General features: G+C 34.3%; 1 protein-coding gene across 7 annotated transcripts in view; it reads left to right on the top strand.

Annotated features, from left to right (window-relative positions):
- odad2 (outer dynein arm docking complex subunit 2) overlaps nucleotides 1-19,382 on the top strand; it is a 67,978-nt gene that overhangs the window by 17,724 nt on the left and 30,872 nt on the right. For 5 of the 7 annotated variants that reach the window (XM_088642815.1, XM_088642816.1, XM_088642817.1 and 2 more), the window contains exons 9-14: nucleotides 214-354; nucleotides 3,459-3,615; nucleotides 16,580-16,726; nucleotides 17,068-17,277; nucleotides 18,294-18,530; nucleotides 18,742-18,852. In XM_088642815.1, coding sequence (XP_088498941.1) covers nucleotides 214-354; nucleotides 3,459-3,615; nucleotides 16,580-16,726; nucleotides 17,068-17,277; nucleotides 18,294-18,530; nucleotides 18,742-18,852 — 1,003 coding nt within the window. Of the gene's footprint in view, nucleotides 1-213; nucleotides 355-3,458; nucleotides 3,620-16,579; nucleotides 16,727-17,067; nucleotides 17,278-18,293; nucleotides 18,531-18,741; nucleotides 18,853-19,382 lie in introns of all 7 variants that reach the window. The other 2 variants (XM_088642813.1, XM_088642812.1) reach the window with 2 other exon arrangements.

The following is a 19,382-nucleotide window of genomic DNA, read 5'->3' as shown; positions in this document are numbered from 1 at the left end:
TCTTTAAAATAACTACTAGAGAATTGATTAGAAGGATTGTCACCTCTTTTTGTTTTTATGCCCATGCCAAGAAATTTCCTGAGTTTATAACAAACAGATTAAAAGCTACTTTATGGCTGAGAAATTAATTTATCATATATTGTAATGAATGGATGTTAATATAAGAGTAAATCTATGTACAGTATATCTATTCATTAAAGAATTTGATTTCAGGGATAGAATCGACAATGGAAAAAAGAGTGGAATGTATGAGAAAAATATATCGCCCGAAGCCTCACCTATCAGTCCAGAGACAAAAAAAAGGGCAAACCTTTCCTTGTCAGTCTCTTCCAGACAACACTCATCTCCAAAAACGTACGTAATCTGCGAGTCAAACATGTTCATGTTTTATTATATAAAAACATTTGCCTATTATATCTACATATATTTCATAGAGGAATCAGCTGTGCCTAATTACAATGATACATTACACAAATCATTGTAATTAAATTATCTTTACCAGACTTAAAACTTTTGAAGGGTTGGTCATTCTTATTAAAGCTAGTATAGTTTAAGGTTTCTGTTTTGTGTCAGTAGCCAGATGAAAATTTCCTTATAAATTACAATGTCTGCTTTGCTGTGGTATTTTCTAAATGTAAGTTATGATTTGATCCTATCAGTTTTTGTTTGATCACAGTATGAAGATTGGTGGAAAAGCACACTTAAATAGGAACAAAGTGTTATTTGCATTCATTCCTGTGCTTCCCCCTGTGGATTTTCTGTATTTAGGTAAATTCAATCTGGCAGATGTCACCAAAGAGAACTATCTAAATTACTGTGCATATCCTTTTTTATATACAGCTCTGTTCTGTAATATGTGTTTATGAGCTCTTAAGCTACTGTATATTGTTTCCTACGTAAAAATATGAACATAAGGAACAGAACATTGGACTATTCTTTCTGCACACTCACCTATTGAGATCCTCATAAACAATGACAAATGTAAGTATTGGGACAGTAAAGTGAAATTTAGCAGTTTTTCTGTGTGCTAATGAAATTTATATTTCAGAGCAAAAATAAATATGATGCAAAAGTACAGAATGTCGGCTTTAATTTCTAGATAGTATTGTGCATGCATATTTAACCCTATTAGAACAAAAAAATATTTTTTATTCTGTCCCCACCAAATTTCACATGAGCATAAGTATTGGGACAAAATAACTCTAAGTCAAGCTAGTGTACTGTAATTACAAGCAATGATTCCTACATTTCTGTGACCCATCTATATCATCAGAGTCTTGATCTTTTCCTTTGAGATGTTTTTCCAAACCTTAACGGCCTCTAATTTCAGATGTTGCTTATTTATGGAGTTGTCTGACTTAAGTTTCTTCTCCATCAAATAAAATGCATGCTCAATAGGATTCAAAGAAGAAGATTGACTTAGCCAGTTCAAAAGTTTCCACTTCTTCCTGGTAAACCCTTGCAGTATGTTTTGGGTTATTGACTTGCTGCAGGGTGACTTGGCAACCAACGAATTTGAAGATGTTTTCTGGACATGGGCAAACAAGATGTTTGTGTATGCTTTAGAATTCATTGACATCATCAGTAAAGACCAGTGAGTCAGTTCCAGAGGAAGCCATGCATACCCAAGGCATAACACTACCTCCATCAAGCTTCACAGTTTAGGAGGTTACTTAGGATCATTTGCATTTCCTCTCTTTCTCCACACTTTTGCCTTTCAGTCACATTGGTAAATGTTTGTCTCATCTATCCATAAAACCTCATTCCAAAACTTTGTTCCAAAACTGTTCTCAACTGGCTCATATTTGTATTTAAATTTGACCTTTTTTGTTTTTAGTGCAGGCGAGGGGTTTGTATCTTGTAGATTAGTGCAGAGTGAAATGAAATGCTTTCACCCCTGCACTTTGGAGATTGTTTGCAATCCTTGGCTATTATTTAGGGGGTTTTATTGTTGATTTTGCGATGCCCAATCTCTTTGCAGTGGTTCTAATTGGAATTTTCTTTCGTAATTGCTTGTTTTCTATTATAAACACTCTGTAGTTTCCATCTTGGTTTATACCTTCTAAGTCAAGAGGCAGACCTACAGTAAAATATAAAACCCAGTGGCTGGATCCAAGACTACATACACAGCTCTTTTATATTTTTAGAATAAACACAACATGGAACACCGACCAATTAGAAACACCTGTCAGCCAATTATCCCAGTACTTGTGCTCACTTGAAATGGGGGTGATTGAACACAACACATGAAATCGTTCTAACATGGCTAAACATGTATGTGAAATAATAACCAGAAAAAAAGATGAAATTCTGTTCTTTTGCCTCATTAATCTTTTATCTGAAATACAATTTTTAGAACAATGCAAAAGTGACAAATTACACTTCATTGTCTTAATACGTATGCTTTTCAGTGTAAAGTAGTTTGTGCATCATGGGATAGGGACATACCTCTTACGATGGAGACATTTCTGGGGACATGATTTGGAAGTAATGGAAAACAAAAGTTTGGGTGCAATGATAGCAACCGGCAAACTACAGTAATGAAATACAGTTACAACTCTATTTTCAGACGAAATGTAGCTGACCAGTCCAAGTGCACTTTACAATTTTAATTTTAAAGAAATTTTATTATTTGCTTTATTTTGCCCAGGGCAGTAATACACATTTTATATATCTATAATACTTATTCTTAAAAACATATTTTTGTACTGCACAGAAATATAGTACTGAAATCAAAAGCATGCATGTTTGTTTTACAGAAAATGCAAACAGGTCTCCGTGGAGGCCTATTTCTCAAATTATAATGTAAATTAATATTTATTGACAATCAGATGATTCATGTAACACATTTAGCATCATCATCTCTAAAATAAAATGGTTATAACTATTTTAATTGCAATAACAGATCGCAGTATTCTAATAAATGACCACATAATATTTCAGGAATTTCAGTCAAACTTTCTTTAGAAATGCATTTAGAATGTTTGTCTGTTTGCTTTTAAATATTTTGTGATTCTAAAAATATGATGTCATTTATTGGTTGATCTGACATTGAAGTAAACCCATTATTCTTTATTATATATACTGTAGTAAACCTATAGTTGTGCTGGATGCTTGCATTTCTACCTTTAATTCTCCACACTTTATTTCTCTTGATCCTTGTACAGCATTTATGATGTTTAGATACCAAATTAGTATGTTCATTGCATCATTACTACATCCCCTACATTACATCCAGCTACATTATTGAAACATCTGGAAATTGGAGGGCTAACACACACATTATGCTTAAAGTGCAGAGTGTTGTAACAGAACCAAAGAATGTTTATTTGGTTTTAGACTTTCACAAACTGAGTCGTGGACCAGCACCAGTCCAAGAGATTGTTAAGAACCACTTTGTCAACTAGCTTTAAATATTTCAGTTCTGAAAATACTGAATGTATTTTATTTCTTTAAAGAAGTAAGACCCCTGGAGGAAGACCTGGTACTGAAGAGTTCAGTGAGAGCTCTACAGAAAGTGAAGAAGATGAGGAGCAGGCTGACCGCAGACAAGAGACAAACACAGACCTACCCTCAGAGTACTGGCAAATTCAGAAGCTGGTAAAATACTTAAAGGCAAGTGATTTCCCTTTCTCAGTGCCATCAGTTGCACCGCTACATAATTCTAAGGATCAGTCACAGGAGTTCTGCTTGTAATTATAACCATTAATGATTAAGATTAATAGCATCTGTGTTATATCTAACCTACTTTACTGTATACAGTACATATACTGTATGCATATTATTAACAGTACATGGGTCTTCCTATTTTAGAGTGTAGAGTAAATCTGAATCTTCCTTCTGGGTTCTGTCAAATTAATTCTGTTTTCCTGTGTTTCTTTCCATCTTCATGTTTCTCAGTTCGAAATTCACTGCCATGTGGTGTGCATTTGCTCAGAATTTATAATACTGTTGTTGACACTTTCTGACAACAGGACCAACAGCTCTTGTTAGAGTTGCACCTGCTTCTCTGCATCTCTGTTTGCACACCTGCAAAGGGTGCACAGGCTTAGTAATTTTTAATGGATTCTTCTTGCTGAGGTTGATAAGTAAAATATTTTCTCTGCATCCTTGGATGTACACTTCAATATTACATTTCTGCTTTCAGCTTTCAGTTCATCATTTGAAGATAAAACAGTTTGATTTAAGTTGCAGAATTTTGATTGGACTAGTTTAGCTTTTCTGCAAAAACAATATAAAAAATAAATTTATCTGAATGTTTTGATACCGAGCTAATAAATAAATATCTGACAACCTGACATTTCAAATGTAATATCTGTGTCCTTAGCTGTTCATGATCATTTCACAAAAATTTGAATTGACATACTGTATATGAGGTACTTATTTTAAAAAACAGTGCATTGTTGTAGTGTGTTGCTGAAGTGGTTAGCCTTTTTCTTTGTTTTTGTTTTTTTGTTTTTGAAAGTGTTAGACATATATTAAGGTATGTAAGAATACATACTACATTACATGTAAATCAGAATTTATGATGGTTGTAAGAAAATGTAAATTCAGCTTCATCAGTGTATTATTATGAATATTTATGAAGGGACAATGCATGCAGGATTTATTGTTAAGTCATGTGGTCATGGCCTACTAATAGTCCTACTAGAAGGGCTTTGTCTACGCTGAAGGCCTGTTAGGCTTCCTTCACCCTGTGTGCTCAGTAAATGGACTTTGTCAACTAAGTCTTCAATAGCAGGAAAGGAGGAAGATATTCCTCCTGGAATATTTCAATGGTTGTTCTGGCAGAAAAAAACTATAGAAGAATGAGACTTCTTGTTGTCTTGTTTTCCATGCTGTTCAATCAAAGTTATTTACTGTCAGGATATACAGTATGTGTAAGCTGGTGTGCAATAGTTTCTCCACAATAAAAGATGTCATGAACAGGTATCCAGAATTAGTCTTATTATCCATCTTCGTTAGGAAGAGTAACTCAATATAAAGCGTTTGCTAATCCTCCTGTTTTGGTGTCGTGTACACTGTTCATGACAGATCAATGGTATAAATCAGGACGAGCTGTGGATATTTTAGGGTTAAACTCCAAACATGATAAATATAAATGTTTTCAAGTAAAATTCTTTCAAGTAAGCAGAAACGCTTTATATTTTGGGAAAAATGGAAAACAAAAAAATAGTCCTTTTGGACAATAGGAGGAGACAAAAGTTTAAAAAAAGCTGTCAGCGCCCAGTGCTTTCAACATTCTAGGTTATTAGAATCAGATGTCTTCGCTCATTGCAGGTTACTTGGAATTCTGAGAACATCTTTAGCATTAGCAATGCATTTCAGATGATTGGTCTTCAACAGGATGCATTCATAACCTGCACTTACCAGCATTCTGTCTGTCTGGAAACCACACTGTGAAGTTATTTATGGGGGTTTTGTGCAGTAGTCTTTTTATATCATTACCATCAGAAACTAAAATGTATCCTGAGCCAAGTTAAATATCTGTTTTATTTTAGGAGAAGGAATATATTTTGTGTGTATATAGGCACACATTTGTATTTCAGAAAAATGTGGATTTTCATAAAACAACATACAGTAATCTATATTTTGTTTCATTTACATTTTTCATTTAAATATGTTCTTGAAATCCTATCTTAAAAAGTGACAAAATATAAAATCTTCAATTTCTAACATATGTTATTCAGTCAAATGCAATATACAGTTGATGATAATAATAACAAATCATTTTGTATTATAAGTGGTTTTCAAGGAACTCAAAGTGCTGTAAAGTAGCACGTCATGCACAAAGAATCAAAAAAGAAAATGAACAGCAAACTGATATTGTGAAACCAAAGAGTAAAAATAAACTACATATTTTAAGGTTCAGCGAAAAGATAGGTCTTTAAGCAAGTTTTATAAATGTTGACAATTGCAGCCTCTCGAATAATCTGGGACAATACGCTTCACAGATGTTGTGCTACCCTCAAAGCTCTTTCAGCCATTGTGGGGGGGTCTGGTATTTGGGAGAGGCCAAAATCAGCAGATCTCGGATTAAGAGCTGGATTACACTCAAAATTTAAAACCTTAAAATAGACATGTGCTTCAAAGTACAACATGGGGTCAAACGTAACATTGCAGTCTTTAACTGGCATCAAGAGTTCCATTTGAATACTGTCAACATCACTGAAGTCACCAGCTTTGAGAAGCTTATGTTGAGAGCCTATGATCTTAATCACAGTTTATCTTTATAAAATGATGTTGCATCCATATCATAATATCACACAGACCCTCACAAAGAGTGGAATTAACCTGAACAACCTTTCAATAATGTCCCATTTTGTGAAATTACAAAATTATACACATTATTTCAAAATATTAAATATTTTTTTTAAACCTGAATGCTCAAACTGAAGACTTCTAAACAAAAACTAAAAAATATGAAAATATATTGATTGCATAAGTATTCAGACCCATACATTTAATATTTGGTTGAAGCATCTTTGACAGCAATTATAGCTGTAAATCTTTTTTGTAAACTCTTAACAGATCTGCTCAGGCTTTTTCAAGTTGCTTGGGAATTGCATATGAACAGCAGTTTTCCACAGTTTTTCAGTAGGATTCAAGACTGGACTTGAGCTACTCAAGGACATTAATGCTGAAAGGAGTATTTTTGTCCCAGTTGTAGGTCTGAAGCAAGTTTTCCTGTAAGAGTTGCCAGTACTTTGCTCCTTCTACTGTATGTTTTCATCAGTCTTAACAAACTTCCCGGTCCCTGCTAATGAGTAGCAGAACTTTAACATAATGCTGCCATGGCCATTCTTGACAGTAGGGATGGTATGACTGAGTCACACACTCTACCTCTGAAGTTTACTTCAGATGTAAGGCTTTGCAATTAGAACAAAATTTTTTTTTGTGTGACCACAAAGCCTTTTGTCACATGTTTGCAGTATCACTTAAATGCAAACTCCATGCAGAATTTGAGATTTATTTTCCACTCAAATCTACAAACCAGCTTTGTAAAGTGGCTGCGATATTGTTGACTCATAGACATCACACCCCATTCTAGCCATTAAATTTGCAGATTTTTCAAAGTCACTGTTGGACACAGTTGCATCCCTAACGTGTTTCCTCCTTGCTCAGCTGAGGAAAGTCAGCCAGATCTAGGCAGTCCCTGGGTAATTATTAACTTCAGTTTTACATTTTTCTCCTGATCTATGCTTTTCTACATCTTATGAATCATATGAACCAGTGTTATTGCTCACAGAGACCACTCAATTGCATGACTGGGTAATGAAATTTTGTGCACCAAAATTAATTTGGGTTTAGGAAAGTGCTTGAATAGTCGTTCAGTCATGACCTTTTCATATTTTATTGCATATTTATTATCCAGTTATTCTTACTTTTTGCTTTAAATGTGTACATTAAATTGTGTATATTGTATAACAAATACTAATTTATGCTCCATAGTGTCAAGCAGCAACCTTCAAGTGTCTGAATACTTTCGCAGTGCACTATATACAGTATGCAGTAGACTTGGTTGTAAATAAAACATTATTTTTGTTCTCTGTAAATGAAATGTGTAAAACAATTAGGACATATAAAGTGCAGTCTGTACAGTAAGTACAGTATTTGGACAGTGACACAATTTTTGTTGTTCTGGGTATGTACTCCAGCACATTGGATTTGAAATGAAACAATGACTATGAAGTTAATGAAGTGCAGAATGTCCATAGCCCTCCAATTTTATGGGACTAAAAGTAATTGGACAATTGGCTGCTCAGATGTTTCTTGGGTGGCTGTGTGTCGTTGCATTGTTAGTTTATGCACAAGAACTAATGACTAACAAAAGGTTTAGAGTTGATTCTAGATGTGGCATTTGCAACTGGAGTTTGTTGCTGTTGCCTCTCAACATGAGGACCAAAGAAGTATCAAAACCAGTAAACCGGGCCACCATGAAGCTGAAAAATCAGAATAAATCAATAAGAGACAAAGCCAAAACATTAGGTGTGTCAAAATCAACTGTTTGGTACATTGTTAAGAAGCAAGAATGCACTCGTGAGCTTAGCAATAGAAAACAACCTTGTAGACCATGAAAGACCACTGTAGTGGATGACTGAAGAATGCTTTCTATCGTGAAGAAAAAACTCTTTTCGACAGTTGAACAGATCAAGAACACTCTCAAGGATGTAGGCATAGATGTGTCAAAGACTACCATAAAGAGAGGAATACACCAGCATTATCTCAGAGGGTTCACCACAAGATGGAAACCACTGGAAATCCTCAAGAACAGAAAGGTCAAGTTACAGTTTGCTCGAAAGTACATAAAAAAGCCTGTAAAGTTCTGGGACAAAGTCTTCTGGAGGGATGAGACGAAGATGAACCTGTACCAGAATGATGGAAAGAGGAAAGTGTGGAGAAAAAAAGCAACTGCTGATGATCCAAAGCATATCACCTCATTAATGAAACATGGTGGAGGTGGTGTCATGGCTTGGGCATGACTGCATTACAGGCCTGGCAGAGCATCACCAGACATGGTCATGTCTATGGTTTGCAGACTTCAGGATTTGCAACCAAGTACTAAACATGACAATTTTATTTAAGATTATGTTAATGTGTCCAATTACTTTTGGTCCCCTAAAGTGGGGGGACTGTGTATAAAAAGGGCTGTTATTACTATATGGTTCATTGGAGTGGTGGTTCTGTGGCTAAGGATCTGCGCCTGTGGCTGGAAGGTTGCTGGTTCAAATCCCACGGCCAGCAGAGGAATCCTACTCTGTTGGGCTCCTGAGCAAGACCTTTAACCCCAACTGCTCCAGGGACGCTGTACAATGGCTGACCCTGCGCTCTGACCCCAGGCTTCTCCCTCCCTGTCTGTGTGTCTTATGGAGGGTATGGTTATATAAAAAGACACATTCCTAGTGCAAGAAATTGTATAGGGCTAATAAAGTGATCTTATCTTATAGATGTCAATACCCTCAAATTGAAGCTGACATTCTGCACTTTTATAGTCATAGTCATTGTTGCATTTTAAATCCAATGCGCTGGAGTAAAGAGCCAAAACAACAAAATTTTGTCACTTTCCAAATACTTATGAGCTGCACTGTATATTTGAGCAGGAGCATGTGGTATGTGGGATGCATGAACTGTATGAATCTATTGTGTTATAAGTTACCTGATTACCTAAAACATTGTCTCTCCTTCATATATTCAATATCAATGTTGGTATCTTAGACATGGTGTCATCTTCTCCACCTTATTAGAGCTCTTCAGTGTGACATAGCTAACTCTGATAATTTTTTTTATAAGTAATCACAATGATACATATTCTTTTCATTCTGTCACAGATGTCTGGCTATCTGTTGAAATTTTGTTCATCCAATCAAAATAGTATGTTTATACTGGTTGCAAATTTTCCTTTTTGAGTTATGTTTGTCCAATGGTCAAGTTCAAATTTAAAGTATGAGGACTGACAAAGTCTGCAACATATTTTAAAACCTTTTGCTTTCTGATTATGATGATTTAAATATCTTATGATCTCATTGTCAACCTTATCCATGGTGATATATAATTAAAATTCCTCCTAATCATTGTGCAAATCTCATCAGCAGCTACAGGAAACGTTTGGTGCAAGTTATTGCTGCTAAAGGAGGTTCTAGCAGTTACTAAATACAAGAGTTCACATACTTTTTCCAACCTAGATTGTGATTGTTTAAATGATGTGTTCAGTACTGACAAGAAGAAGTACAATTGTTTGTGTGTAGTTTAAGCAGATTGTGTTTGTCTATTATTGTGACTTAGTTGAAGATCAGACCACATTTTAATGAATAATTAATGCAGAAATCCAGGTAATTCCAAAGGGTTCACAAACTTTTTCTTGCAACTGTATATCCAGTGCAGTAAGTAAAAAGGGCATTCATTGGAACATAAGATCAACGAAGGGTGTATGTGATTTGATTGCGATCATGTGAGGAAGTCAAAGAGTGGATAATGCACCCAAAACATTTAGCTCTAGCATGACAAATTTGTGAGTTCTTTGACTAGTTTTAGTCACTAGCTCTGTAACTTGAAAATGTATAGTGAATAACTTGTTAAACTTATGAATATTGGTTTCCTTGTTATAGTGTTCCTTGTACAAAATATATAGTAAAGATGAATGATTATACAGTCATGCGTTGGTGATGACTATATAATGTTATACTACATACTGTGTACTTACTATAGCTAATACACGTATTAAGAGTTTTAGCTTTTGTAGCACCCACATTTTCTTTACTTAAAGGTGTCTTTCCATAGTGGCTGTGAAGCCTCAGAACATTTTTTTTTAAGTTTAAAGCTAATTGTTTCTCTCCAAACAATTAGAGACAATTGAATTAGAAACCTCACAAACCTCACACTGAGTCCAGAAATGTTCAGATTTTAATTCTGAAAAATGAAAATGTTTCACTAACAGAAACATTTTCTCCTTTGATGGCGAAATAAATCTAAATTTCTGGACTTTGAAAGAATGTGGTCAGTTTTCTTTGTTTGAATCATTTTTTCCCTTTTCACATCCAATTTTGGCACTTGTTATTATTCAGACGATCACATCACTGCACCACCATACTTAAATGGGAAAACTGAAAACCACATACATCCTCTGAAATGTACTTTGCCAAGCCAGTTACTTCTTTTTGCACTGGGAATCTGAAATACAAACATTGGAGCTTTCAATTCCAGTAAGAGGACAAACATACTGTAGCAGAACTGATTACTGTACGGTCCTGCTTATACCAAGCCAGTGACAGATCTCATCCCATACTGTCAATGGGAGTATGATACTCCCAATAATTTCTTCTTAATCCTTCATAGCAATAACAAATATTCCAGTTTATTTATTTACTTTTTCATAGGAGGATTTGTCTTTTGATAAAGGGCTTTTTGATTCAGATCATGATAAATCTGTGTCCTACTAAATTTGTTTTCCACATTCCTTATGGATACACACAAGGAAAACCACAAGTCCAAGTTAAAATGACTTAGCAAAGCACTAGTGCTAGTGTAGCGCTTGATTAGCTGAAAGTTAGGCCAAAGTATTACTGCATGTGTGTTGCTCTGTAATATTGGAACCGTACATTGCACTGGATTTCAGCACTACTAACATGTGACAATGCTCATTAAGATTTCTCTAACAAGTGATTTTCTTTTTTGTGATTGCACAAAGACTTTTTTCTCAGCACAATACTAGAAGCAAATGACAAAACCATGGATTAGTTGTCAAGGCAAAGGAAAAGTGCAAAAATGTGCAGCATAATAATTTAAAATGTTAATTATGGATTGTGTGTAAATAGTATAATTTATATTTATAGTAAATAGTATAATATAAATACTGTAGGACTGTCACTGTTAACTGGAAAGTGTGGGATTTATCAGGTTACCAAAACGTACTGAAACATGCAGGGCTAATGATTGCTGAGGATACATTAATCATAAATTCTGTTAATCTGTCTACAACAATACTTATACATCTTTCAGCAAATGTTCATCGCAACAAAAACATTTATTTATATTTTACTGAACAGCTTATTTGGCTGACTCTTTTATTCAAACTGAAGTACCTGGCACAAGGGTACAACAGGATTTTCTTACCTGGGAAACTGAATGTATTTTCTTCTAATTACAAGACCAGAAACCTGGCTCAAAGGCAGTGTTTGTAATGGTGATAATTCAGTTGGTATAGAGATACCCTGATAATAATGGGGTCATAAGTATGCAGTGTGCTGTTTTTATTATTTATTTGAACATGACAATCAATAGAATCTACATTACCTAAAAACACCTGAAAATAGGTCTTTGAACTATTGAAGACCATTTGTGCCATGCCAATTAATTACATGAAATACAGTTTTTGATATTTTCTTTCAGACCTATGTGCATCAATTTGAATTTTGTTTCATTGTAATCAAATCGAATACTTAATAATGCATAGTATTAAATTTCCTCCTTAAGAATGTGTTTAAGAATTTTTGCCTTCTCATACATTGGTAATTGACTGCATTTCTCAACACCCAAAAAGATTTATGAATCTCCTTCATACTTTCCTTAGTTTGTAATGTGTGATATTTAAAGATATTTTTCCTCAGGATATAATTTATGAGGACATTCAGTCACTGCTGTTTTGTTGCCAAACCCTGCTGGTAACAAATGTCTTGAACAGTGGGTCTTTAAGTTTATGTACTAGAACCATGAAGAATATAACATACAACAGAGTCCTTCTGTTCACCATGGGAAAACAAACTGAATGAAAAACTTTCTTTTTTACTGATTTGACAAAACAAATGTAAGATTAATTTTATTCATAACAACCTTAATTGAAAACATACTGCAGCGCTACCATAAATGAAAATAAAAAAAATAATCAGACCTGTGATTTCAAATCAAACGTACAAAAAACAGCATTGATAAGAATACAAAGAATAATATTGTACATTGGTTAATATTTTTCTGAAACTATTCCCAGTATTTAGATTGTTTTCAGTTCTTACATTCTTAATTCTAGCCTGTTTTCAATCGATGTCTATCAAAACCTTTTTTATTATTTTTTTAATTCCATCAGACCTAGGCCATGAACCAGTCAATAATGTAACACGTTTGTTAGTGTAAACATACAGTATATTCCAAAGGGGCAGTTCAACAATATAGGAAAGTTCTCCAGAACCTTTTATTTCCTTAAGCACATGGCAATACTGCTTTAATCTTTGGTATTAATCTATATATACAGCAGTTTGTACAGCCTACTCCAGGAGCAAAAGCACAAAACAGTAAAACATGTGAACAGAAAACCATCCCTCTCTAAGCAAACGGAGAACAGAGAGAAGAGAAAAAAACATCATTCCTAGTACTGAGCACCCTCCCTACTTAAAAGCCCTTCCACTCTAATGACAAACTTAAAGGGTATCGGTCAGTTACTGTGTTTTAACATTTGCACTACTCAATAAAAAGTAAAAACCTTTACGTTGCCAATAGAGCAATCTCCTTAAATTTGTAGAATAAGCATTATGCACAGTATGCATTGAAAACACTTAACATATTTTAGTATTTTACTCATACAGCAGTGCCCTTTTCCCCTCCTATTCTATCATTTTTATGACTGTCAGTATTGTTCTAGACATGTCCATGTCACAATCTAAAGTACTTTATCACCACCTAACTATTATTTGATAAAGTTCAAATTGTCTCTGATTTGGTGCCCTTTTCTTGTGAAAACTACCTTTACAAGTTGGAAGAAATTTAAAAGCAAGGACAGTACAATAAGTATTGTTAGTAATTAATCTAAATTTTAAAGATTGGCTAGGCTACTTAAAGACCGATGATAACAAGAAAAACAACGCATGACTTGTCTTTAAACTTTAACTGGAAGTTTTAATTTAATAAGATATCATTTGAAGAATGACATGAAGACAAAATGGAAAATTAAATCACCTACTGTTAACAGGCAAATGGTTCCCATTGACATTACAACATGAGTAGCATATGTTTTCATTTTACCACTTCATAGGAATATTAGAAAAAGTGGCTAAGAATATTTCATATTTTGATTTCACCAGCAGCTATGTCACCCTGCAACTCACAGCTGGCAGACCACTGGAGCTCAGCAGGTGTGAGCCTGGTCAGTACCTTGAGGAGAGACTCCTGGGGCCAGTAGGGGGCGCTCACCCTGCAGTCGGTGTGGGTTCTAATGCCCCAGTATAGTGACGGGGACACTATGCTATAAAAATGTGCCATCCTTTAGATGAGATGTAAAACCGAAATATGACTCTCTGTGGTCATTAAAAATCCCGGAGTGTTTCTCGAAAAGAGTAAGGGTGTAACCCGGGTGTCCTGGACAGATTTCCCATTGGCCTTCACCAGTCATGGCCTCCTAATAATCCCCATCTCTGAACTGGCTTCATCTCTCTGCTCTCCTCTCCACGGATGGCTGATGTTTGGTGAGCTCACTGGTGCATTTTGTCTGCTGTTGCATTATCCAGGTGGGGGCTACACATTGGTGATAATAATACTAATAAAATCAAGTAGATACTTTATTATTACAATAAAGTTTCTTATATATATTTATATATATATACTGTAAATGAGGAAAAACCTTAAAAGCAGTTACATTAATTCTTAAAATTCAAATTATATTCCCCTTACTCAAGTGAACATAATTTAAAAGTATGGGAAAAAAATCAAAATAAAAAATATTTACAATATTTTATATATAATTAATTTATACAAATACGTTTACATAATAAAACAGTAAGGAACTAAATATGAGATATTAATAAAATAAAGTATTTTATTAATGTAGCAACTGGAGCAGACTTTGCAGAATTTTCTTGGTGAATCTGTGGCTAATTTCCAGCCATAAAATGTGACTGATCACTTGCCAGGATATTTTGCTTTTGTATGTGGTGTCACATTTCACACTTCTGTGACAGTGCTAGTATTAAGCTTTGAAATTTGTATGCCCCTACATTTTAATTTTTGTTTCTTTCGTATTTGATTTCTGCAGTTTTATTGCAGAGATTTATTATGCATTTGGAAAACATATACCATAAAAATAAACACTACATGCAGTAAATGCCTTATTACCAGCGTATAACGTTTGAGGTCTCTTAACATGTGTTCTAAAATGCATGTCATTGAAATAAAATGATGTTTGGAATTAAATATAATAATTAAATAATTATGTATGTAATTTTTACATATTTTCCTTATTACCCTTCCATACAATAAATCTTAATCGGGTCAAAAATCAAGACGATCTGTCTGTTATTTCTAGCTAATTTGCAAGATCAACAGTATTGCATACATTGGTTATAAATTAAATTCTGACTAAAGAAAGTCTAAAGAAAGTGATAAAAACAATACTGATTGTAAGATCTATGTTTCAGAGTCTGACCTATTCAATCATGCTAATATAAAAAAACAGAACATTCGAGCATGAGAAAGAGGTACTATTCATAAGGAAGGAAAAGCATGCTTGACATTGATAAAAAGAAAGCTGTATAAAGGCACAGGAGGATTGCATTGGCAATGTTTTGCTGTGATAAATCATGTATAGTTATGCACAATGAAACACATAGCAGTTTAAGTTTTACATCAAGAGCCCATAGGGCACATATATAATATATACATTTTAAATAGTGAGAAGACATTTTTAGAGCTTTAGTAGTTTTGTTCCTTGGGATAACAAACCACTGAGCTCTACATTGATTTAATAAAAAAACACAAGGTGCTTAGGGTTTGGTATTTGAGTTAAAATGCCCATTGGTATAAACAACTTTTCAAAAATATATGATTTTAATTAATGCAAGAAAAAAGAAAGATAAGGCCATGCCCTGGCATGCCATATGAAGGTGATCTGATTATGTGTGCATACCCGAAAAATATAGCGGTCTGCTTCAATAACCTCTTCCAGAGAAACCAGGAAGCTGGCTCTGTAAGGGCTGGGCACTTCCGGGAAAGTACACTGATCTAGGATTGTCACACCCATCTAATCCTAAATAGCCAGATTGCAGTAGCTGAAGAATGAGAAATTCCAGGATGAAATAACCCACACATCTGCAGAATGACTGCAGCTGACCTAGACTGAAAATGATCTTTGGGACTAACTTGTCGATGCCATCATCGAGACAACTGTGACCAGCAAACCTTTGCCAGCTGGGGAAGGTGGTAAAATATCCCACAGCAGTCTGTCCAGAAGCTGATCAAGCGTTGTACTGTATACGGTATCAATGCTGCCAGGATTTTATTATTGCTCAGGGAGGGCTTACCTAATACCAACTTTGTAATGTTGTCATGTTTCATTCAGTTTTCATTTGTGTCACTTTTCATATTGGAAACATGGCATGAGACTTTGATCTGTATTTTTGATAACATTTTCTGTAGTTTTGTTTGGTAATGTTGATTAAACCCATTAATCTGTTTCTTTCGAGCCTCAGCATATATACAATATATAAATGTTTTTAAGCAACCAAAAAGAGATTGATTTCAATGTTTATTTGAAATCCACACAGTAAACTGTTTTCAGACCACCTGTTTTGAATCTATGCATATACATATGACATTTAAAAGTAATAAAAAGCTAAATCTGTTCAATATCCTGTTTCATATATTGCAGGAGTTTGTACAAATCTCTTGAACTGCTTTACATAAACCAGTTACTTACTTAGTAGTTAATTTGAGGGAAAGGGAAAACTGATTTTTTTATTCATAATGTCGATATAGCAACTGTCAAAACATTACTATTGAAACATAAAATGATCATTATCTTGAATTCTTCAGGGTTATGTTTCTCTAAATTGCCATCTTAGGTCATTGCTGTTGTTTCTGGCTAGAGCTCAAGTAGCTGGACATGCAGTCAAGAAGGGCTTTGCATAACTTTCAAGTTTAGAACTTAACTAACCTTACTATTGCATAACTAGACATCAATATCTGTAGTGTAAGCAGAATCATATCAGAAAGTACTTTTAATACCTGCAAACAAACACGAGACTGCTTAATTTTTTTAATGTTTTGAAATTCTTTGTATGTCAAAGATTTAATTAATTCATGCTTTGAATTATTATTGCAGGGAGGCAACCAGACAGCCACTGTGATTGCTCTGTGCTCAATGAGGGATTTTAATTTAACACAGGAGACATGCCAATTGGCCATCAGGGATGTAGGTGGCCTTGAAGTTCTCATTAACTTGCTGGATACAGAAGAAATTAGATGCAATGTGAGTAGTCCTGCCAAAAAAACCTTGATGCCTACAGGCAAACTGTGTTATATTGTATGCCAGTATGTGTTTAGACCAGAGCAATCTTAGTCATCATAACAAATGCTTATGTTTAAAGACACAGGCTTACAATAATTACTTTTTTTAGAGGACATAGTTACATTCTGAATATACGTGTACAATATACGTCTTAAGTTTGTTTTTGCTTTTTGTTTCTCTTCATAAAAATAACTTTCTTAACAATTGTGATGTTTTATAAAAACTCTCCGGCTGTGTTAAGACAACGTTCTGCATTACCATTACATTCTGCATTAAAAAGAGCATTTCTTATTTGCAATTAGATTGGTTCCCTGAAAATCTTGAAGGAAATCAGCCGAAATTCTCAAATCCGGAGAGCCATCGCTAACCTTGGTGGGTTACAGACCATGGTGAAAATATTAGATTCCCCCGATAAGGATCTCAGATGTCTTGCTGCAGAAACAATTGCTAATGTGGCCAGGTTTAGAAGGGCAAGAAGAACAGTGAGACAGCATGGAGGAATAAAAAGGCTTGTAAGTAAAAGACCCATTTTTGTGATATTTCCTTGTTCCATATCCTCCTTCCATTTTCAAAGTTCTGTAATTAACCGTGCTGTAGGTCTGTATGTAGACTATTTCAATTTTAGATCTCAAATGAGATATCTTCATGTTTACCTGAAAGAGCAGGTAGAATGTCACCATCAATTTATAATTGTTTTTTTTTATGGATCAAGGCTGGCTACAGTTTAGAGTTTTATTCATTGCTACAATAGATGTTTGGTATTGCACAAACACATTAACTTGTGTCACTTCACTATTTATACTGCAACAATAAAGTTCTGCCCTGAAATGTTCAAAGAAAAGTGATTATACTTTTTGCTGGCCTAAAAGTAATGCCATATACTGCCATATTTAATACTTAGCTTTCTTCCGTCTTGGAAAATTATATAAGCCAACTATACCTATTCCAAATCATGAAAATGATTGTCAAAATCAACCCAATTGTTGAGTATACAGTACATGAAAGAATTAAGAGCTGAATCATTTAAGAACACAGTGGATGCAGAGAACAAATTACCCTACCTAAGTATCACAGCTCATTTCCTGAGAGGGCTGAAAGTGATCCTTGAACCTATATCATGTTTACAATCAAACAAGCAAGGTGGGCTAGATAGCTTCCTCTTTTTTCTAAACTTTCTAATGTTCTCTAGTTTCAAATCATTAGGTGTATAACTTTAAATGTCCAAAAACATGGTTTATTAAATGTTGAGCCATTTAAAATAACAGAATATACTGTATCTTGAAATCAAAATATTTTTCATTACTACAGTATATTTATGCATTGAGACCACCTGCCTGGCATTTTCAAAAATACATCAGCTTTTGTTGCTCATGATATTTTGGGTCAGCGTTGAGGGTCGTATGACCAAGACATCATTAAAAAAACATTACCCTTTAAACTATTTGTATTTTTGGTGGTGCTTTATACAACAGTTATGGGATATCTTGATAGAAATGAAACGATCCCTTGTCCCGCCCGTGTGTTGCAGGTGGGGCTCTTGGACTGTGTTCCCGAGAAAGCCGCGGTTCTGACTCCTGAGCAGGAGAAAGATATTGAAGTGGCACGCTGTGGTGCTCTGGCATTGTGGAGCTGCAGTAAAAGCACCAGAAATAAAGAAGCAATTCGGAGAGCAGGGGGCATTCCATTACTAGCTCGGCTCTTGAAATCGCCTCATGAAAGCATGTTGATCCCAGTGGTTGGTACACTTCAGGAATGTGCTTCTGAGGTAAAATAATTCAGTAATTTTAGTTGTTTTAGAAAATATTTGTTGGGTAAGAATGTGGGAGATCAAATCATAGGCTTTAAAAGCTATGTAAAACAACGTTATGAGAGCCATAAAATCAAATGTGCTTGTTATCTTTGTGTCAGGCTAGCTCACTGCTCTTATTTTCTTATTACTACCTTATAAAATGTGTGTTTATTCCTTTTAATTACAGCAAAGTTACAGGACTGCAATTCAGACTGAGAAAATGATTGAAGATCTTGTAAAAAATCTCAACAGTGAAAACCAGGAACTTCAGATGCATTGTGCTAGTGCTATCTTTAAGGTAGACATTACTTTGATTATATTATGTGCCACTGTATATTTTACAGTATGTAAAGCATATTTTTAAGGACTTCTAAATATTTTTTATTTAATGATAACAGGAAAATTGAGCAAACGTTTACCCATATTTATAAATATCACATAAGCTAATTTTAAGTGGTAATTTGGTAAATGTGTGACTCAAGAAATCTTATTATTATTACTTATTATTAAAAATAAAATTGATATCTAATGAGTCTAATTTTAATTGTTTACTCAAAAAAGTGAGATTCTCTAAGTTTATCAGTTTACTGTGCCATCTATAGTCAGTTTATGGTACTATGCATGGCTTACTGTTGCTGATAAAACTACATAGTTTGAAATTAAAAAAATATTTTCCTTCCTTTAGATTCATCAATATATTAGATTACTTTAAAAAAAACTAAAGATTTTGCTAATACACGAAAATGAAAAAAAAATGGTATGTGTTATTTCATATGTCTGGAAGTTGGACAAAATGATTTTGAGTAAATATCCATATAGCTCACTATA

Source organism: Lepisosteus platostomus, chromosome 8, assembly GCF_059453375.1.
Source record: "Lepisosteus platostomus isolate fLepPlt1 chromosome 8, fLepPlt1.hap1, whole genome shotgun sequence".
In the NCBI taxonomy this organism is placed as follows: domain Eukaryota; kingdom Metazoa; phylum Chordata; class Actinopteri; order Semionotiformes; family Lepisosteidae; genus Lepisosteus; species Lepisosteus platostomus.
This window is presented reverse-complemented; position numbering and strand designations above follow the sequence as displayed.